Source organism: Heloderma suspectum, chromosome 1 (genome assembly GCF_057233095.1).
Source record: "Heloderma suspectum isolate Gila_16-S chromosome 1, 16-S_ref, whole genome shotgun sequence".
In the NCBI taxonomy this organism is placed as follows: Eukaryota; Metazoa; Chordata; class Lepidosauria; order Squamata; family Helodermatidae; genus Heloderma; species Heloderma suspectum.
The window spans coordinates 362,662,100-362,685,615 of NC_139458.1; the positions used below are offsets into that span (position 1 = coordinate 362,662,100).

Here is a 23,516-nt window from a genome sequence, read left to right on the forward strand (position 1 = left end):
TCATCCCCAGCCAGGTTTTGATGGGAGCTCTCCAATCTCAGGCAGGCCTGAAAAAGCCATGCAGTCCACAAACTAATCCCAAACGATCCAGATCAGCCAAATTCTCTTTATATAACCTGTATCCATCCTCCTTCTACTCCAAGTGATTGTCTAAAGCCTGCCCCCACCTGGAGTCACATGAGTTAAGAGAGAAGATTTACATAAGATATATAAAGGGTGGTTGGTAATTTTAGCTACCTCCTTTACCCAATGATTTTCTTTATTCAAAATGTCTAGCTTTGAGAAATCAAGAGCATCATGCAGATCTGTTCCAGTGCAGCCACCAACAGAAATACCATTCTAGCTTATCTCACTGTCCTAATTGGGCGATGTGGATAATGGAAACTGTACAGCACATGTCTGGTGTTCTTTGACTGTAATTCAGTTTATATAGGCAGACAGATTACCTTTGGTATACATGCAAGATTTGTAAGATCCATGGGAAAATAATTTTACCTGCACATTTCGGTTGAGGCTTAATGCAGGCATGAAGACGCCCTCCACATTTTCAAATGCTGGAGGTCCCTGCTGTTGCCCATTTATGTAAAAGGTCAGGGTGTGCTTGTTGAGGTCCAGAAGAACACCTACAGTTGCACCTTTAGAAATACCCCCTTCTGTCCTAAAAATCAAAGAGGCAATAATGTCTATGTTAATTAATCATGTTGTGCTTTTCTCGTATGAAACCACAAGAAAATAACATAATTGTTACTATTTGGTAGAGGTGAACTTGAAACAAATATTGGTCCACACTGAAAATTTAGCAAATATCCTAAATTTGAAATCACTGAATTACAATTGTCAAAAATGTACGTATCTTAATTTTCAGTGCTGAATATGGTCCCACATAACATCATTTCAGTTTTTGGCTGGTGAAACTTGATAAGTGCTTGGATTCAGCACCCAAATTAACATGTAATGCAAAAATGTAGTTTCAAACTGCAGAAGTTCTGATCAGAATTTCTGATTATATTTGGTGTTTCCATGTTCAATATGATTTGCATCAAGTAGATAAGTAAATTATGTTCTGTGTAAAGGAAAGCTCTATATGGCAAGTAACTAAGCCTTAGGAAAGACACTTCAATCTTTTTGGAATAGGGGGGAAACTAAACAAAAGCTGGGAAACCCCCAAACAAATGGTGATTGGGGAAAAGGGGCCTGGGCCTGAGTTTCTGCAGCTCTGATCTACAATGTAGCCAGCCCAAACTTGAGCTCACCACTGACCCTGACCCTCCTGCAGTGGGGAGGGTTAGGTTCTTGATCGTGATGTGAGTTGTATCTGAATGTACTTGCGTGTGTGCTCGTGTGCGCACATCTGGCCCTGCCAGCTCAGCAGATGCCACCAGATACAGCCCTCAGGGCCAAAAAGGGTGCTCACGCCTGCTTTAAAGGGACCGTGGTCCTTCCCCCTTTTAAAATAAGGGCACTGTAATTATTTCGTTTATGTATTTGTTTGTTTGTTTATTTATTTATTACATTACTATCCTGCCTTTCTTCCATTGTGGAACTCAAGGGGGCTACATGTATGTCAGGGTGGATACTGAGCCCATAGAGCCCCAGAGTAGTTCTGATTCTGAGGAGAACCAACCACCTGTGGGAGAGGAGCTTGCTCATCTTTCACAGGCAAAGTGGCAGGGAGAGATTCCTCCTGCCTGCATTCCTGAGAGAGATAGTGACCCTGGCAGTGAGAGAGCAGGGGAGGGGGTCTTGCTGGACGCTCAGCGCAGACAGAGGGAGCAGCGCCTGATGGAGGGTGCCATCCATCCTTCTCCATGCCGAGAGGCGGCACTCTGCCCGCTTGGCGCTAAAACAACGGTCGCATCCCGAGGATCCCCGGGTAAGAGGGAAGACCTCTCCATAGCCCATAACTTAAAAGTTTTCCCGCTCTTCCCCTTCAAACAGGGGCCAACTGCCTTACCTGGAGCTTAGGCTACTCTGCTAACTACCCCAGTGCTGTTTCCTTGCTTAGTCGCTGGTGATTAGCATCTGAAAGAGTCATTAAGTTGTAAAGGAATAAAGCCTTGGAAAGAATCCCTTTCGTCTGTGTTGTGAGTTGGCTATTGGAGGGGACTTAAAGAGGCAGCTGGGGGGCTCCTGACAATGTGGTTGCCAGGTGGTCTCCCCTCCAGGCACTGACCAGACCCAGACCTGCTTAGCTTCAGCAAGGTGGCTGCCTCATGTGCCTTCAGAACATGCCCTGGGACCTATGCAACAGGTACCATGACATGGTCTGTGCATCAGAATGGTAATGTGGTTTATTTGTGCTATTGTTTTTGATTGAAGGTAAATGGGAAACATAAAAGCATGAGAAGAGCCATTCTGCATCAGACCAAGGGTCCATCTAGTCCAGCATTCTGTTCACACAGTGGCCAACCAGCTACCCATCACACAAAACAGGTACTTAGATGAAACAGGAAATGAAGTTGGCGTATAGTATATCACTGTTATTAATCACCCTTTATAGGTTAAAGTGACAGGAGCAACTGTTTAAATGACAGGATCCAATGATGATTATGGATTCAGCCGACTGCAACATGTGAGACTAATTTGACATTAATGCGCATTTCCCTCAGGGGAGTTGGACTCGCCCGGCAGTCTATGGTATATAATACCACTGAGCAAGAAATCAACTGAATATGTGCAATGGCCATAGGCACTCACACTTTGTTAATGTCAGTGGAGTTTTGTGACAAAATTGCAATCTGACACACGGGGCATAATCTTAGCACCACTTTTGAATGAGTCTACAGAGGAAGAAAAACAAAACTCTCCCAATTCTCTACAATGTGGACTAACAATTTCTAACTCATTCGAGTGATAATCTTTGCATATATAAATGCCCAGAAATAAAATGTTAACAGGGACGTTATAACCTGCTAACTTCAATAGCAATGGAAGTCTCGTATATAGTGATCAACATTCAGTCTGTATTCTGTAGTGAGGATGATTGTTACTAACCAGCACAGTATATTTTACAAAGAAGCTATAATAACGAGTGCTGTGCTGAATATGTCGATTCTTCCATTTCAGGGGCGGGGCAGGGGGGGATGAAAACTCTGGCAAAAGAGGCTGGAGAGGTGAGAATTTTGAATAACTTGGGGAGGAGGACAGGATTTCTGCTTTTTAAGTGTAGGTGGCGGCTGAGGAGTCTTCTTTCTATTTTTCTTTTTTCATTTACTTTAAAAAACACCCCCTGCACTTTGAGAAGTCCAGGACTCTTTATAGAGAAATTTCCTCAACCTGGCAGCTCTTTCTGAACTCCCATGAGACCACGTGACTTCGTCCTCTCCTACAGGCATTCAGGAAGCACTCCCGGGCTGCAGAAGCTTCTTTGCAAAGCAAGAGCAAACGGGGCTTTTAGAGCTTTAGAAAAAATCTGTTCTTCTTCGCAACAACACAGAGCAAGCAAGATAAGAGTTTTTTTAAAGCTCCAAAAGTCCCATTTGTTTGCAGTAGCCTGGGACTTTTTGCAGAGAAACTTCTGCAACCTGGGAATTCTTCCTGAATGCCTATACAAGAGGGTCGTGCTGGTCTATGACCGTAATAAAATTGATTGATTGATTGACTGATTGATTGATATAGGAGAGCATGAGGCCATGTGGTCTCATAGGAGTTCAAGAAGTGCTGCTGGGCTGGAGAAGCATGTCTGTAAAGAGTCTCATGCTGGGGGCATTTTTCAAGTAACAACGCCCCCCCCCCCAAGAAAGAAGATCCTTCAGCCACCCCTCAAACTAAAAAAGGTATGTGGAAACCCAAGGAGAGCATTATTCAACATTTTCCCCCTCCCTGCGAAAGAGGCAGAAAAAACAATGTGTCTTTCGCACACACAGAGAAAATTCTTGAAAATAGAGGGCAGGATTCAGCACAGCACTAAAAATAACCTCCTCTTTTGGTGGGGTAATACTTTAATGGATATATGGGCATGAAATAAATATAATATACCATTTATCAGGATCTCTATCATGGTGCCTGTGAGCACTCTTTCAAAAAAAAATTTTTTAATTAAAACCTTGGAAAATGTTAGGGCAGTCTTCTTTCTCTCCCTTTCTAGCCTTCCCTCCCCCCCACCTCTTTAGCTCACTGTTTCTCCCCCTCTTAGCCTCTGCCCTTGCTCTTTCTGTACCCCTTTGCCTTCCTGTTTCCTGCCACAGCCTTTAGTTTGCTACTTTTCTCCCCAGCTCTTTGTCTTGCTGTTTCTCCCCACTCCCAGCCTTGCTCTTTCTCTCCGCTCTGCCCATTTGCCTTGCTATTTCCTCCTCTTGCCCAGCCTCTAGCCTCACTGCTTCTCTTCCCCTGACACCCCTCTTTAGCTCACCTTTGACTTGCCAGGCCCCCATGACAGCCATTATGTGACTAGCCACATCCTCCATTTTGTGGTGGTGCCCACAGCAGTTTCTCAAATTCCCAAACGTGCCCACAGGTCCAAAAAGGTTGGGGACCCCTGCTTTAGCTAGTATGGCTGCTGTTGAAACAGTTCTGTATGACGTTGTTGTAAAAAGAGGAGGGGATCATAGGGTAGGATTTAACAATGTCCTACCACTGGCAGCCAGCACTGCCAATTCCCAGTGCGCGCATAGCCCCTACCATCAGCAGCGGTGATGTCATGCTTCTGGGAGCAAGTCCCCAAATGCACGTTTCTGGAAGGGGCAGGTTGTGTCTTCCACAAACTTGCATTTCCGGTCGTTTGGGGGCTTGCCCCTGGAAGTGTGACATCGCTGCCACCAGCAGTAGGGAGCTGCACGTGCACCAGGAACCAGCAGTGCTGGCCGCCAGTGCTGGGACATCACTGGATCCTACCCATACTTAAGAACTAGCATACAGAAAGAACACAGTGGACTGGAAAGCCACAGTGAAAGCATAAACATATTAGCCATTTACAGTGGATTGTTATGTAGTAAGTCCTACAGCATTTGACATCTTTTTATGAGTGATTTACTTGAAGGCATAAAGAAATTAGGAGGCATGATAAAGAATGTTCATGGGATTAAGATTAAAAACAATCCTGATAAATTGGGCCACTAGCCTTTAAACAACAAAATATGTTTATTTCAAAAAGGGTAAATGAAAGGCTCCTGGTTCTTTATTTATGGCATTTTGTACCAGTTTCTGTATCTATGGTGCCTTCCCTGCAGTACTGGTTTCCCTGTGGCATTCCCCTAAATTGGTGGGCATGTCATAGGCTTCCTGTGCATGTGAGGCAGGGTAGGTGGTGAATGGTGCTTCCCCCTGGAGGGGTGGGCCCCACTTTGGTGCAACACTCCCATTGGTCTCAATGCTCCTGAAGCTGTGGAGCATGACTGTGCTGGTTGGTCGGTTGCCTGCCAGTCATCTGCTGACCCATCTCCTATGTTAGTGGCTTGCTCCCCCTTCTCCCTCTTTGGTTTCACTGCTCTTTCCTGTGCTCTCCTCCCTTCTGTTTTATTCTTATATGTTGTTAGAACTAATGGGGAGTGTACAAGACTTTTTGTAAGCTGATACAACTATGATGGAGTATGCAATAAGTATACTGTACTAGAACAAATGGAAATGTGCAATAATAATTGTGGGCTGGATCTAATTATGGCTTGTATGAGCAGAAACATTTCTGTTCATGCAAGGTGACCTCCCTCCCCCAAATTCCATTGATTCCTTCCTTCTGCTGCAGACCTCAGTACCCCATCCTGGAGGCACATTTTGTGAATGGCAACTGCTAAGGTAATTATCACTGTCTGTACTTTTTGCATTTCAGTTCCTTCTGACTGCAGTTTACATTCTCCCCCACCCCTCCATATATAAATCTGCCAGTTTCATGTATCTGATGAAGTGTCCTTGACAGCTTATGCCAGAATAAAGCTATTTGTCTTTAAAGACCCCCAACACTCTTCGTTGTTGTTGTTTCAATTACATCTTGTGTCCACAATAGCCTAACATGGCAAATCAATCTTTTTATAGTTGAAATATCAGGTGACAAAGATTGCTGATGTGCTGAATGATGGAAAATGTAAACGCTTTAATGAGCATAAGTGTTGAATACATTCCAAGAACCTTCAGCACTTTCAGTATTTTTAATTAAAGAACAATGGCTTGGTTCCTAAAATAAATTAACATAAGGCAGTTCACAGTGGGACAGTTTCCTCTCCCTTCCTCCCTCCTCCAGCCACCTGCTCCCCCTGAAAAGCCTCTCCAGAGGACTGGGGCTGCCCAAAATCACAGAGCCTTTTTAAGGAACCCCAAAGGATAACAAAATATAACACCTCCTTATCTCCCCAAAGTTTATGGTTTATATTTGAATATGAGGTTATATGTGCAGTACAGTACCCTTTGGTAATATACTGCTATTTTTTTCACACCAGCAAAAATTGTTATCCCCAGAAATTGGCAAAACCGAAACATGCCAGCAATTAAGGAGTAAATAACAACAGTTTGGCGAACTGCCCAGCTGTCTAAACTGAATGAAGTTGTTAGACTGAAGGATGGTGGACACATCACAGCAAAAATTACTAAGACCACCCTTGTATCGATTATGGGAAACAAAATCATGGCATTGACATTAATGTATTCAATTTGCTTCTATCTGATGTCTGTTTTGTGACATCTTAGGATTTGTCTTGCATAAAGGCGAATGTACATGGTCATATTTTTATAATATATAATTTGAATTAAAATTAACTTGAAAAAATGTGTTTTCCCTGGGTGTTTCCAAAGAATAGCTTTTCTTGTGCTCTTGTGCTATTTCACAAAATAGGTTATGTGCCTAAAACCCAATATGCTTAAGAACACATCCATAAAATAGGTTTCTAGGGCACTGGATGTGTGCTGCCATCTTGTCAGAAAACAACCATGGCCTGAAAACAGCATAGGCGATTTCAAAATGTTCTAAATTTAGTACAGATTAACATTATTTCTGCTCTAAATCAGGGTTTTAAAGGGGCAGAGATTAGTGCTTTTGATTTGTATTGTTTTTAGGACATATTACTCTCAGCTGGTTTTAAAAAATTATTCCAAACAGAGTGAGGAAATGGAAACATTCTCATTGACCTTAATCACTTTTGACCTGGTCTCAGTTGATCTTTCCATCCTATAAAGGAATGCAAACTGATAAAGGGCAGCCCCACATAGAGCCCATTACAGTAGTCTAATCATGAGGTTACTAGCACATGAATCACCATGGCTAGGCTGTCCCTATCTAGGAATGAGCAGAGTTGGTGCTCCAGGCCACCAAGGTCTGGGCCTCCAGTGACAGAGATGGATCCAGGAGCACCCTCAAACTATGTACCTGCTCCTTCAGAGGGAGTGCAAACCCATCCAGAACAGGCAAATAGCCCAATTCCTGGACTTGGGAACTGCCAACCCATAGGGTCTCTGTCTTATCAGCATTCAGTTTCAGTTTATTTGGCCTCATCCAAGTCATAGCTGCATCCAGGCACCAGTTCGGAACGTGCATGGCCTCTCCTGATCCAGATGTCACAGAGAAATAGAGCTGGGTGTCATCAGCATACTGGTGACACCTTGTCCCAGATCATCTGATGACCATCCCAAAGAATTTCAGTAGCAAATTCCTAGTTTTCCTGTTGTGCTAGTTACATTGTGCAAGCATTCATTTACATTAGCACCAGAATGGGGAATTTCAGGCCCAGGGACCAAATCCGGCCCCTCTGGGGGCCAAATTTGGCCCTCTGGGGTTCCCCGGATGGCCATGCCCCCTTCTCCTGGCCCCCTTTGTGCAGTTTTTTTCCCCATTCTAAAAAGTTTGAAATGCCTCTCCTAAGGCTTAGTTACTGGCAGTAAGAGATGTGAGATTAAAGCTCTTACTACGAGCAAGAGCTTATTTACTATCCTGTATACCAATGGAATGTGGCCCCTGAGACCTTCTCCAAGACGGAATTTAGCCCTTGGGCTGAAAGAGACGCCCCACCCCTGCGCTGGCACAACATCACTAGCAATAGCCCCTGGGCAGTGTTGGATGCTACCTTTTTTTTTAAAAAAAAAAATACTTTTTATTCTATTTTTCATCTTTATAAATGTAATGAACAATAACAAACTAGCCATTATCTACAGTTTCCAACAATACAGTATTCTTAAGAGGACACAGCAATAACAAGGGGAAAAAAGGGGGGGGGAGAAAAAAAGGGGGGAAGGAAAAAAGAAAAGAAAAAAAGAGAGAGGGAAAAGAAAAAATATAAACAAAGGAAAGACAAGGGGGAGGAAAGCAAAAGGGGAAAAGAAAAAATATAAAAAAGTTACGTCAAGGGATTAAATTTAGACTGGATTACACACAGACTTCAAGTATCATTCTATTAAAAATTATGCCTATATCATTGCCATTATTACACTTCAGTACAGCATAGGTAATCAACCTTAAATTTCAGTGTCATGTCATAACACAGAAGGAAGCATACAGTTCATTTCCACTAAGCATATATTGCCCTTCAGCTAATGTATAATACTAGGGCTTAAATATTGAGCCAACTACAAATATTACTAATCAAAGTCCCATAATAATAAAGGTAATATTAATAGTAAGAAAAAGAAAAGAAAAAAAAGGATAAAAAATAATAACAAATCACTAATATATTTTATACTATCTATATTTTAAATAATATCATTTCTAGATATATATATGAATGTGTACATATCTGCACACACTCAAATAAAAGTTGTATATAAAGTTTTATATAAAGGATATCATTTCTAATATAAAAAAGAAGTAAGAAGAAAACAGGAATATATATAAACAATCCTCCTCACTGGCGTACTGCCCAGCCCTTGAAGCCTAAACAAATCCAAAGAGCAATCTTGATTGCAGAATTCTCAGCTCATGAAGCTGGAAAAGATGTCTCCTGTATTTTACTTTGTATGCCAGCTAACCAAGCCACCGCCAATTCATAATTTAATTTTTTTTTTCATCTGGCCTTCAAAAAGAATACAAAATGTAGCAGGATATTTGATATGATAGTGTAAATTCATTTGTCTTGCCTGATTTCTCACTGATGCTACCCTTGATTTATAGGTGGGCGGTGCAGACCCAGGCTGAAAACAAAGTATCTGCAAATGTCACATCTAGTTTGGCCCGTAGGTATAATGTCAACACATGTCAACAGATCTTCACAGCAATAAGCCTCTGATTCATGAGAAAAGTTGGCATAAACTAGAATGTATAATGCATGTTCTTGAAATTATGGAAAGGAGTATTCACTGAAGGTCTTCTTAATTACATGGCTCTTGAGGAAATGCGGTGTGTGCGTGTGAAATCTCACTTACTGAGAAAATGAGAGAAAACGTATTGAATGCTTACCGATTGGTGTGAGAATTGCAGTGCATGAACCAGCTGCGATTGTTGTCAACATACATTGCCCAGGCCTTGTCATCCTTTCCTAGCATCATATCCTTGACAACATTAATTCTAGCAATTCCAAAGGCCGGATCTGGATGGTTATCGTAACGGTCTACGTGAAGTTCCCAATAGTGGACTCCCTTTGAGAAAGCTGCTGTGCCCAGAACAACACGGTCATCATAGCTGCTGCAGGTGGCAGTCTGGTTGTCATTTGAAAGGACTATGTCCCTATGAGCTGAACAAGGATCAAATGTAAACCAGGCCACTACAGAGGAAGAAAGATGGCATAGATTAGAAGGATGCAACAACCGGGACTGGTGTGTTATGTTCCATCTGGGAAACGTAGCACTGTATTAGCAGGTGAAGAAGGATACCATGAGTTCCATGACGGAAGAAAGGTGGGATAGAAATGTACTAAAGAAATACATCACATTTAAGTTCCATTGATCTCAATACCTGAGAGCTAAGCATGTGGTGCTAAAGTTCTATGGAATCTAGGAACCCGTTCAGACAATCAACCTATCCCAGGATAAACTCTCTCACCCCAGCTAAGCTTGGTCACTTTATCTTTTTCAAGTAGTAAGGAGAATATTGCCATGTGTTCACTGCCAATGTGTGGTAAAATATGTGAAAATATATATGGTAAAATGGCTGCCTGTATGGGCTTAAGAATTTAACCCATAATGAGAGGTGGTAATGAATTTCTAGTATTATGCTGACAACAGCTGCATAGATATCACTAGAAACTGCAGCCCCAGACTCCCTCTTTCATAATATCAACTGATAAGAGTCATTATGCTGCACATTTCCCTGCCCCTATTCTGTTTTACTGGCTGTTCCTTGTGAGGGTGTGGCTATTCGCACTGTAATGCCTTCATCTTGTAGCACTAGACATTACCAGGAAGAATGAGATGCGAGAGAAAAATCTGGTCTTGGCAGCAGCCACACATCTGCTAGAATATCTAATTCTGGCCTTAGCAGTCAGATTTATGGTATGATGCAGAACTTCCAAATTGTGCTACATAAATAACAAAAAATATTTGAGCTTGGAGACAGATCTTCATCTCACAGTCCCAAGTTATTAATACTGAGAATTTAATTACAAAATATTCCTTGATTTGAAGTCACATATTGCTGTAAAATATTTTACTTTGTTAGTGGCAGGCTTTATTATAAATGAGCGCTATTCTCTGCAGCCTTTTAAAGAAAGGATCTTTGGGAACAAATGTTTTTTTTCTTGACAGAGTTTGGCAACATTAATAAGAAAGAGACAATGAGATGAACATGTGTTTCATGATTCATGAAAGTTAAGTATCATTAATGAAGATTAATTTATTTGGCTGCCCATATGGATAGCAAGTGTAATTACATGGAACTGAAGCATGAATTAACATCCATATTTTATAAGACATTGCTAGGAAATTATTTCCATAGAGGAAAAAATGTAATTAAGCTCTGGAATTCATCGCCGATATAAAATGGGGGGAAGGGAATGCAAAAGCAAGGGGCCTCTCCCTCAGTGACCCAGTCTTGTTGCCAATTTCAGATCTGCTTTAACAACGCATGAAAAGGATCTCAGAAGATATTTCATTTCCATACACATTCAATCCTTAGCCTTATTTCATTAAGTCATGCCAGATTGTGCTAAAAATAATCAGATTTGAAGTCACAGCTGGAAAATATATATATTTTACTCAGACACCAGCCTCATCAGGTTTTTAGGGCAGCAATCCTCCATGGAGCGATATACAATTCAGGGGGGCTGGTGGCTCTGATGTCAGTGGGGCTGTGAAATTGCTCTGGGTTTCAGTCAGAACCAATCAGAACTCTAAAGGAGCTATTCAAAGTGCTGAACCCGATCCCTGAAATCCCACTGGTACAATTTTCAGTTTCATAAATGTCATCATTTTTCCGACATCCGAGACTTACATTTTTCCAGCCATATTTGAAGTGTTGAAGTGTTAAATATCGCTTTTTGATAACATTGTGAAATTAATTGATTTCACAAACTGAAATGTGAATTTTAACAGGTCTAACATGTTCCAGGATTTTCTAGAAGTTATGTATTTTCCCCTGATACAAACTTCCATTTTTAAAAAATCTCAAAACCAAGGAAGCTCCTGAATATCCTAAGGTGTCCATCCTAAATTGCTTTTATGTTGGATTATATTCCCCCGCAGTCACAGCCAGCCTTACTAGGACTACCTTTTCTGAATTATCAAGGCCAAAAGTTGTTTCAAAGTATTATGGACTTTTACTAGGAGAGGTCACCTAGCACTGAATGCAGGATTAAGCTGTTACTGAATCCTGAGAGGCTACGTAAGCAAGAGATGAAAACACATTAATTGTACCTGTCACCTTTGAAATAGTTATCTGTATCAATAACATGGCGGCAGCGAGGGGGGGGGGTACTGCCTCTCTCTTTTCTACCAGGCAGTGTTGTTTCAGATAATTTTCAAAATGTTAAAAGATCTGATTGGCATTTATTTAAGATCAATGGCGATTAATTTGTGAAAAGAAAGGAACACTGAAATTTAGTTTAATCAAGATATTCGTGACAGATTTGAGGTTCTGCCCTCCGCCCCGCCCCATCCCCGAAACACTGACACTGGACCTACTGAAATCCATTAGCAGATCTGGCAAATATTGGAAATTTCTCAGGCCGTGTTGGGCTTTGCCATCACGGACCTATGCAAAGAGCCAGAGGCATGCACATATCTTGCCATGATGCTTATGGATGTCCCCGGTGTTCACTAGGGGCGTGTTTCCATGCTATCGGCTTCACTTTGTTTGCAGCTATGTAGCAATGTTTCCCCAATCACATCTTCTCCTTTTCCAGTTTCCACAGTGCTTAAAGTCCCAGCTTATCATTGCTGTTTCCACTGAGCTCTAATCAAATTATTTTCTTGATGGCCAGGTGGAGTCTGAGTGGAGTCTGGGTTGGGTCTGATTACCTCATCAGTGTTCCCGCCTCCTCAGCCGTGTTTCAAGGACAACGGAAGGAGAAGCTAATGGAGGAGTACAGGATTTTTAGAAAGGAATCAGCTTTGCTGTGAAGAGAGGCTTTCCCCCTCTCTCCCACTTTCTTCTTTCCCCTGAAAGCCCAGATGCACCTGCATTTCAGGAGCAAGCCTCATTGAGCACAATGGGAGTTACTTCTGAGTAGACACACATATGCTTGTGCTGGGAAAGAGAGGGGGAGAACACAAAGAGGGAAACCAGCCCCCATTTTAACCCAGAGAACCTCATTGACCACAGTGGGAGTTACTTCTGACAAGACACTAATGGGTTTGTTGTGGGAAAGAGAGCAAAACCAGCCCCCATTTTAATGCACAGGATCTCTATATGGAAGCTGTGAATGAGTTACGTCCTAAGGCAATGGACCAAAGTCTCAAGATTGCTCTTAATCACATTTAAGGAATTGGGCTTAAAAGTGTGCTATTTCAATTGAGGGGGAATCTCTGTAAGTTCTTATGTAGGCATTCAAAGGCAAGCCTCATTCAGCACAATGGGAGTTACTTCTGAGGAGACACTAATGGGTTTGTTGTGAGAAAGACAGTAGTACACACAAAGACGGAATCTAGCCCCCATTATAACTCGCAGGATAGCTATAACAAAGCTGCGAAGTACTTTCTTTCTAAGGCAATTCATTGGAGCCTTGCTTGGTCAGCTAAACGCACTTAAGGAATTGGGCTTTAATGTGTGCCATTTCAGTTGAGGGGGAATCTCAGCCTCATCCACCATATTGGCAGTTACTTCTGAGGAGGACACAGAAGCTTCCATATAAAGATCCTGTACATTAAAATGGGTTTGTTGTGGGAAAGAGACTGAAACCAGCCCCCATTTTAATGTACAGGATCTCTATATGGAAGCTGTGAAGGAGTTACGCCCTAAGGCAATGTCCAAATCCTTTTCATTGTGAAGAGAGAGGCACAGGGAAAAGAAAACTGGATGATGATGTCAGGGAGGGGGTAGGTTACAGAGGCAGGATCCCGCCCACTGGCCTCATCCAGCCCACCAGATTGGTCCAGGGGGGATCTTGCCATAGGACCAAAACAAGTTCAATAACCCTGCTTTAGAAGGAGCTTTACACATTTTTGAAGTTACTCACCATCAGAAGTCTGTAAAACAACAGTCTTGCTGTAAGGGCCTACTCCTGATGAATTAAAGGCTTTAACTCTTGCATTGTAGGTACTGTTGAAATGAAGGCCATCAATAGTGCATAGGGTCTCCTTACCAACATACACTTCCTGAAAAACAACAAAAAGGCAGGATCAGAGTTCACCAAAGTCTTTTTAACCTGGGATCTCATAATAAAACCTCAGATATAAGCTGCATGCAATTTCTTTTGCAGGACAATTATTACTGTAAAATTCAGCAGAGTTAAGGCCATGCAAGGAGAATTCATAGTGAAAGGCATGTGTGATTCAAAAAGAAGTGTTAAAAAGATATGGTTCTCCACCCCCACCCCACCCCCAGAAAGCCTGCTTTGGTGTCATCTGTATGTAATCTAGAGAACCTTCAAAGTACACATATGTAAGGAAAGACAAAAGAACTCCCACGCCCAATAAAACAGCCGCTAAATCATGGGTAATTATGTTTTAACATATCCATTGTCCCAACAAATATTTACAAGTGGAACCCTCACATGCATGCTGAAGAATTTATTCTAATTAATTTATTCTAGCTTCATCTCTCCTGGGGTCTCTGCAATACATTTCACCAACAAAACACAAACGTGTGTGTTGAGATGCTCATCCCTAACAAAACTCTGCTCAGCTCCTCCTAATGATACTAGCCTGAATGCCCTTTATTAGGAGTATCATTATTTACTCATTGGTCATTATGCATTTATTATATTATTATATATTATATTATTGTATTTATTATTATCTTTATTGGGCAGTATCTAATGCTGGTAATTCGCCAGCTCTAAACACGTTGCACTAGCAGGAACAACCGCTAGTGCGACAGGAAGCTTGCACTGGCGAGCACAACCAGAAACTAGCTGAAACTACCACATCCAGAGCAGGACAGGTCAGCAAAGCTCCCTTCTGCAAGCTCCACTGATTTGTCCCACTCCGGAAGCACTTGGACACTGCCCTATATCTATATCTATATAATATATAATATTATTATATTATTTATTATCATTCATTATTTATTACATTAAGAGTTTCATTTATTAGGAGGAACATTAGGAGGATCTGGGCAGTGTTTTGTTAGGGATGAGCATCTCAACACACTCCATTCTTGAAATGGAAACCGAGAACGCCTGCGTAATTCAGCCCTCTTCATCTTCCAGCACTCATTCCAGCCAACAGACCCTTTCTGCCCTTGACTGGGGTCTCTTCTGTAACAGGGGGAAAGACTGAATTCAAAAACATTTTCAGTTCAATACTAAACATGCTCTTAATAGGACAGGCTATATAAGCGTTTGCCTAAGAAAGCTGGACACAAAGCCATGGGGAGCAGCAGTCTCACTCGAAACTGGCCGCCATCTCCGTCATCAAGTTCCAAGATGTACCCCTCCACCGGGTTGTGGCTAAAAGGAGGCATCCTCCAGGCCAGCGTCACACTGTTGTTTCGGGTACAGCACTTCTCCAGCTGCAGCAGTGGGACCGGCGGCACTGAAACGGAAACTAAGCACAGATTAGTGCAACTCTGCCCTTACCCATCCGGCTGTGTGTGCGACAAGCAGCACAATGTTCACGTGGCAACTCAAAGTCTCCAAAATCGCAGCTGCTGCTCTCTCGCCGCTGAACTCTCAAGACAGTCTGGAGAACCGTAGCCTCGGGAATAGCAATCCCAATTCACACTCCCTTCCCCCCCCAAATCAGAGGTGCAGAATCTCAGATCCGGCCTCCCAGGTTCCTCGGATGGTCCCACCCCCCTTTCCCCCAACCACCAGTTATTTAGTGGTTTCCCGGCTTTTGTCTTCCATTCTAAAAGGTTAAGATGCCTCTCCTAAGGCTTCGTTACTGGCAGTACGAGCTCTAAGCTGAAATGTGCTGGCATTTTGCCTCAACCCTTTTGTATTTGGCCCTGCCCACCACTGGAATGTGGCTCCCCAAGAGCTTTTCTGAAATGGATTTCAGTTCAACACCCCTGTTTTAAATCATGGTGAATGTCTACAGCTGCCTTTACATTAAAGAATCAACCCTCAGTCCTCCCGCTGTAGACACTTTCCGGGTTACAGCGGCTCCCAGACGGTGATCACGTGATTGCTGAGAGGGGAAGTTTTTAGTTTTCAAGGTTCCATAAAACTCAATGAAACAACACCATCTAGTGGCTGTTGTAATCGCGTAACATTCCAACTTAAAAAGATAGTTCATTAGTTCCAGATCTTTTTGAGATGGAATAACCAGGAAATACCTCTTGATGTGCCCTGGAGGTTGACAACATCATGAAATGGGCCCGCAAACTTCCGTGAATGAGCAATCTCAATAGCAGGATAAAAGCTCCGTGTGAAGGAGCCCTATATCTGGTAAAGTGCTGAGCAATGAATCTTCAGCCATGCCATCATCTGCTTGCTTCATTACACATCAGATTGGTTTATGATGCTGTCTCTCCACCCATCTCTTGGACTGTCTGAGGTAGAATGGTGAACCACAGTCTGGTCACATAATAACACCATTGGACAACAGCTTTGGTGTGCATTCAGCACACACTGTTCACCCAGTAACACACATCTCAATGTGTTAAATGTACTAAATGTTCATGGGACTTAGCAACAGTGCATAGCTAAGATTATGCTCTTTATTTGTATCATACACTCTTTGACTTAAGGCAACTTTGATTTTGCCCATTTAGCACTTGATCTCCGAGAGCATAGCTTTTCTTGGTTGGCTGAAGGGGAAATGTAACCTTGGTTGATACTGAGCAGGCTGGCATTTCAGTAAGTGTAGTGGAGTGTCCTGTCATGTTTCTGTCCTGGGTAAAAGGTGCCACAATAAATGTGTTTCATGTCTCTATAGACAAATGCTGACTGGTTTTGGCATTTGGTATGAAAAGGTGAAATTCAAATTAAGATTGCCCTCGACAGATACAGCAATGTCTGGAAGAGGGTGTGGCTGGCCCAGAAGCCTGCATTGGGTGGAGCACCGCCAAAACTAAGCCAGGTCTTAGGAAGGACTCATGTTAGAACAGCAGTGCTGCATTTGTGGCTTTCATAATAATAGCAGGATGAATCTGTAGAAGTTTGGAAACCAGTGCAATAGTACTGTACTGGATCAAGAAGCTAAGAATGGATACAAAAAATGAACAGCTCAAATTGCAGAAGCTGAAGGAAGTACTGAAATGTATATGGCCTTACTTTACATCTTTGTGTTTTGATTTACCTAGAAAATGGATCAGGCTGTACCATTATGAACATTCCAATGCGCAAATCAATGTGTAATTAAGTACTGGTGTCACCAAGCCCAATTAAGTATTGGTGCCACTTCTCTGAGATAGGGTGCCATAAGCTTCATATTTAAGTCGACTGCAAAATTCCTACATACTGGCTGAAGAGCAGGCCCTAAACCTGAGATGTTATGGGGCCAGGTAGGGCTGCATTGGCTCCCTTGGCCATCTGGGTCAGCGGGTAGGGCTTGTAATGCTGCCTAGGAAGCATCTCTGGGTAACAAAATTCAGTCTGCAACTTTTCCAGCAGACCTCCTGCCTCAGAGGTGCTAGAGGTGAGGCATTGGAGCCTGGCCTCCCAGAGTCCTGGTCTGAGATCCTTGGTGCCTTATAGCTAGTTAACTAGCTACCACCAGGTCTACTGTTAAAAGGCCAACAAATAGGCTGCACATTTCCAAATGACTTACAGATTATGTTATTAATATCCCATTCAAGCTTTCTGTGCCATAACACTGCCAGTGCATCTATTTCTCAAGCAATGCTAAATCAGTATTTCCTTTCTCCATCATTTATTACTGATGAGATTATAGGTTTGGGAAGGAAGGTTATTGGCAAGAATGCCAATGGCAAGAAATGTGCACACACATTGCCAGGGCAGTTTTAATGCAGCCTGCTCCTCCGTTCATTGTCCTTAGTGCAAAACGGTGTGTAGATAAGGGCAGGTGTTCATCTCTTGGTGACCCATGCAAGCTCAGTACGGTTGAATAAGGACAGAAGCTTGGTTTGAAAAAAATCCCGAGACTTTAAACAATCACTGACAAGTGTATTATTAATTTAAGCTTAAAGATATCTAGTCTAATTAATTATTAGACAAAATGAATTATTGATTTAAGCGTAAAGCTACTAGTGCAGTGACCACCCGAGCAATCTAACAACCTGAAGCCCATCACAAAAGAGTGTCACCCACCTCTTTTCTCCAGTTTCCTACAACTTATTAGCTGGCCAGTTCTTTATGCCCATCTCCCAACCATCCCACACCCTGCACAAATGGCATATGCAGAAATGCAACTGTCTTGCAATAGAGGTCCAGCTCCCTGCATGCATGACCATTACTGCTCTCCAGAGAGGGTGCTGAGAGGAGGAAGGCACCACTGCCTACTGGGGCCCATTAGACTGGTGTATCCTCTTCAGAAAAGCAAGCAATCATGGACATTCTCTTACAGGAATGAATCTGAGCATGTGGACATGTCTAGCAGCTCATAGTCAGAATGGGAACAGTCAGAACAGGGGGAGGCTCCCTCCCTAATGAGCTCAGATATGGCAAGGCCTTCATCCCAAGATCTTGACACACAGATGGCTCAGCCTGAACGGCCCCCCTTTCCTCCTCCATGAGAACCCAGGTTTCAGGGGAGGAGGAGAGGGAGGGACGTGACCTGAGGGATACTAGGGTCCGTCGCAGAAAAAGGCAGAAAAAGTTAGAGGCAGAGCTCAGATGCTCCACCAGGTTGGCTACGTGTGAAAGCCTGCGTAGGAGGGAGCCACCGTAAGAGAGGAGCCTCCCTCCGAAGCTAGTCTGGCCAATAAGTTCTTGCTCAGACTGCTGGCAACTTCTCTAACTTCCGCTTCTGCTCTTTTATTGGTATTTGTAATTGTGTGGAGTAGCTGCTTTCACTGTAGTCTGAAAGTTTCCTGGAATTTGCATTTGTAAGGAAGCTAGTTGTTAACCAATAAAATAGTGAGCCTGAAGCCAGGTATCCTGGATTGTGTTGATTGCAAAGGGGGAGGATAAAGTAACGTGACATCATCGGCAGACTACTCTTTTCCAGTTGCCAGGGTAGGATGCTGTCCTTGCTGTGGCAGCAAAAAGTCATTGTTCACTCCACTGAATCTACTTCACTCCATGGGAACAGGTTGCCTCTCCTCCCTATGCACTGTCATCTCAACAAATCCCTCCCTACCCCCATGATTATTCAGTGTAAAGACAGAGAGAGAGAGAAACAGAGCTTCAAGTGACACATTTAGCATCACATCTACTTTAGAACTCCTTAGAGAGCTTTTCTACATGGGGCTGTTAATCCACTGTATCTATTTCCAGTTTTGTCGCAGAATTGAGATCCGAGTACTACACAAAGAGCGTTTCCTTTCCTGCTTTTCTGCTACATAACCTCTAGGTGGCACTGTGGTATAGTGGAATAGCACAAATACACAAGTGGAAATAACATTTTCTTTCACTTTCTTTAAACAATACCACATTTTCCCTGCCCTAAAAAAAACTCGCCAAAAGTGCTGTTTAAAAATGGAAGTGAAACTGGAGGGTCCTACGATGTCTAAAGAACCCGAAAACAACTGTGAATAGGGAATGACAACCTTACAATAAATGCCTCATGTGGAAAAGCTCAGAGATCCTGCTCCAGACTGAGAAGGCAGCTGCAGGAATGGAAATGAGATATCGACACAGACCCCAATGTAATACAAAGCAAAATGGATTGTCACTGAAGAACAAAGATAACTTTAAGGAAGAATAGCACCTCTCTTTATGCTGAATTATGACCCAACCAGACAGGAAGACATCTGCTGTCACGAAAACGGCATGGCCCCTTTCATGCTAGAAACACTTTAGTTTCCGAGGCATCTCTGTGCTGCTGTTTGTTTTAATCTGAATTGCTGTTCTGTTTCCACACAGCAATGAATACTGCACTGTAATCCCCTGTATTTATTGCACGATTCTGTGCCAAATGGCAATATTTAGAGTGGGAGGTGCATGAGGAATGGCTAGTTGATTTTAAGTCACATGGGCTGTTCCTGGGCACATGGGCAGAGCATTTTGTGTGCAGGGTCAGTGAAGCCACTTCTGGGAACATAGAGCATGATTTTTCTTAGATCTTGTCCACTACTCCTGGGATTTTTTTTAAAAAAAAGCTGTTCTAGTTCTGATATGTCATTGAAATAGGGAACTGCCCACAAGGAATTGCCATGGGGGGGTGGGGGGAGAGGAGAAAATCAACAATTCTCTCTTTCCCCCTTATATTACAATAGTGCAGCCTTCTCCAACTTTCCAGAAGCGTTAGACCACAACTCCCATCATTGCCAGCCAGTGTGGCCAACTGCCATGTTGTTATACTTGTAGTCTCACAGTGCAGCTAAACAGGTGTGCAGAGCAGCACAGCTAAATAGGTGTGCATTTGTGGATAATTGTTAAAAGTCCGCATCACACAGGTGCGCTGATGGGTAAATGTACATTGGCCACACCACCCAAAAAATGAATGACCATTTAAATGGCCAGGTCAAGGAAGATTGGGAAAGGAAGAAAGTCACCTATTTCTTGCTGCTCACAGACTCAAAGCCACTGCCCCCACCAAATGTGAAGGGGAGGAAGAAAGGGTGTATTTTGTCTAGGTGCAAACTGTGCCTCGGAAACTAATTATAAAGTCCTTTGGACGCAATAAATCTGACTATAGAGCAAGGTTTACAAGGCACATACACTTGTTCAGAGACTCTCTCTCACACACAGTCTCATACATATTGTCCTCATACTTCAATTGCCATGCTCACATCACCTCTTTACCTTTCTCCTAATTTCCTACTTGAGCAGAAATTAAATTCTGGAAAATTATACATTTCCTGCATCTGAAATCTGAATACTTTAGGGTGCAAACCTATGCATATTTAGACAGAAAAAAAATCCTACAACTCTCAGCATTCCCCAGCTGGGAATACTGGCTGGGAAATCTTGGGAGTTGTAGGACTTTTTTTTGTTATCTATACATGCATAGGATTGTGACCTTAGACAGTTGGCAAACTCCTGTTTTGATGGTCAGTATTCTTGATAGGATCAAATAGCAAATGACAGAAACTGTCAACCATCAAGTACTGTGAGAATTTCACCAACAGTTGTCAAATATCAAATACTGTCATATGTCAGCTATCAGATGCTGTCAAAAACTAAAATCTGTATTGAATACTAAATGCTATTGCACATCAACTATTACTACAAATACATGTACAACCATCCACATGACAACCATCCAAACTGTCAAATACTAATTATTATTGCAAATTAACTTCTGTTATAGAAATGTAATAATAATAATAATAATAATAATAATCTGTCAAATACTAATTATTATTGTCAACTATCAAATACATGTAAATACTTCACAGTCAAATGTTATCACATATAAACTTCTGAACTCAAATACTAAAGTAAAATATCAAATACTGAAGTCAGATGTATAGTTCTGACATCAATTATAAAAATATTTAAATATTTAACAGTATTGTAGAAAATATTCAACACCAAAATGTGGACAGGACAATTGTAAGGAACAAATTAATTTCAGCCCTAGATCTGCATGATTCCATATGGTTCTACCACACATTTCAGTATGTGGTGATGGCTTTACAGTGCAACCTGTACATGTCTACTCAGAAGTAAGACTCATTGAGTTCAATGGGACTTACTCCCAGAAAAGAGGGTATAGGATTGCAGCCTTAAAAGGGGATTAGACATATTCATGGAGAATAATTCTATCAGTGGTTACTAGTCATGATGACTATATGGAACCTCTAGGTTCAGCAGTAAGATGCCTCTGAGTATGAGTTGCTGGAGAGGGGGTGTGAAGGTTTGAGGCCTACAGAGGCAAAGGGAAAAAAAGGTCAGGCTTAGAAGCCTGGAGTTTTCTGTTTGGAGGGGGTAACCCTGAGAGGAGCAGTTTCATTTCTCTGGTTAAGTGTCAGGTTCATTTCTCCACTTAAGTTTCATTTCTTCAGGTTTGAAGCAGTACTTTTGGTTTTGAGGGAGGAGGGTATATAAAGAGAGTGAGAGCGCCAGGAGGAGCAGAGACAGCCAGAGTCTGAAGAGCAAGCAGGAAGAAGCAGCCTAGAAAAGTCTAAGGACAGCAAGGGTAAAGGAGCTTGTGTTTTGCAACTTTTATTTTCTTTTAATGCCTTTTGTATCACTCTGCTCTATTGTGTAAATACCTTTAGTTGGAATTTGTTTGCTTTAATTTACTAGTGAACTGTTGTGGTTAAAACCTGTGTCTAGAGTGCCAGTCACCCCACATCTGCAGCCTAAACCCCACGTTACTGGGAAGGGGAAGTTTAAAAGAAGGAAGGTGGGACTCTTAAGGAAACAAGAGATCCTTAAGGAGTTGCTCAGGGGGTCCAGGCCATAAGGGGAACCTTGACAGGGCGTATTGTCCTCATGTCCTGGTTCGGGTCTTTCCAGAGGCCTCTAGTTTGCTTCTGCAGGAAACAGGATGCTAGACTAGATGAGTCTGGTCTGATCCTGCAGGCCTCTTCTTATATTCTTTAGAGAAGAAACTTCCGAAGAACATGGGTAAGCACGATAGTCTGTGTTGGTGACTGATTTGTAATTACTGCTGTTATTGATCTGCAGTGCTCCCAAAAGGAGCAAAGCTCCTTTTTATGGTTACAGCTATGTTAAGAAACTTTTTCACTTCAGGAAAGAGCAGATTGTCCCGGTTTGAAGGCTTTTTTAATCTTTTCAGATGTCTAGCATTATCTAATGCTATCTATAGTCTGAGCTTGTTAGGGTCAAGGGAGGAGACACTGGCGTTGCTCAACACACAAATAGTTGGTTACATCTGGATAAGAGACTCCCATCTCTGAGGCCTATCTTGGCCTCACCCTAACCACTGCTGTTTGAAATCCTGGTGCAAAAGAGAGAGAAAGAAAAATGGAAAAGGAAGTCAATCTACAAAAGCTCACCCCTACATTTCATCTGAATGAAGTCCAGCTGATGAATTGACTGCAACAATGGTTCGCTATCCAAAGTCAGATCAAATTCAGCGGATACTTTTGGTTCCAGCGCTCCTTTGACCCACTGCTCCTGAGACACTTGGACACGTTTGATTAAAGCATCTGAAATCTGAAAGGGAAACATTTGCTGTCCAACTGTACAAGGCAAAGCCACAGAACAATTAGTTAGAAGCAGGGGTATTGGTAGGCATTTAAAAGATTGGGGACACAAATCTGCATATGCTAATTTATATTTACATATGCAAATTTAGAAATAATTACAAGGATTCATTTGAATTTCACAGGAGGCAAAATCAATTAATTTCTCATCCAAATCACCTCAAATAGAATAAATTCTACCATCAGTTCACACCCTGCCCCAGATCATCCGAAATCATTTCAAAGACAATAAATTCTTCAGTTACTTTGCTCTCTGTCTCAGATCATCAGAAAAAAGCCTTTTTTCATTGGTTTCGAAGCTTAATTGCCATGCAGGGAAATATTTTGTGTGTGTGGGGGGGAGTGTTGCAGCATATGGAAATAGGAAAGCTGATTCTTCCATCCTTAGCTGCAGTCCTCCTAGAAATGGCAATTCAGCTGAGAAGCTTGTATTGGGGCCAACAGACACTCAGAGCTCTGTGGAATAGATCCGGAGCCCTATGAAATAAGATCGGGACCAGCCCACCAACGCTCCTGGTTAGAAATGACCATGACTGAAGGGCTTGTCATTCCAGGCACTCAGGGGATCAGGACATCCTGGGCTGGCCCAAAGTCATCCCCTCAGCTTGTATTGTTGTGATCCAAGACTTCCACACCAAGTGGCGATTCCTTTCACTTTTGTACACTGGGTGGAATGGCACATGATGAGGAAAATATGGGGGAGTTTAAAGCAGTGTAGATGGACCAACTTCATATCAGACGAATCCACCTCTCCCTAGCTTTCTCCATGGCAATGGATGGAGTAGCCCATGTATGGTTGTGCCAGGCCTGTGTGTGCATCAGCGAGCCCGTGGGTCTCAAATGATCACTTCAGAAATATAGTCCTTTGTAAAAAATTTGCTCA

At 42.4% G+C, this 23,516-nt stretch overlaps 1 protein-coding gene across 2 annotated transcripts in view; it reads right to left on the reverse strand.

The window, feature by feature from the left end:
• The window catches only part of TRIM67 (tripartite motif containing 67), a 49,091-nt gene that overhangs the window by 506 nt on the left and 25,069 nt on the right, over positions 1 to 23,516 (reverse strand). Inside the window, exons 5-9 of one of the 2 annotated variants that reach the window (XM_084832176.1) lie at positions 22,430 to 22,583; positions 14,834 to 14,991; positions 13,461 to 13,599; positions 9,311 to 9,614; positions 496 to 658 (exon numbers count right to left, since the gene is read on the reverse strand). In XM_084832176.1, coding sequence (XP_084688302.1) covers positions 496 to 658; positions 9,311 to 9,614; positions 13,461 to 13,599; positions 14,834 to 14,991; positions 22,430 to 22,583 — 918 coding nt within the window. Of the gene's footprint in view, positions 1 to 495; positions 659 to 9,310; positions 9,615 to 13,460; positions 13,600 to 14,833; positions 14,992 to 22,423; positions 22,584 to 23,516 lie in introns of both variants that reach the window. The other variant, XM_084832185.1, reaches the window with a different exon arrangement.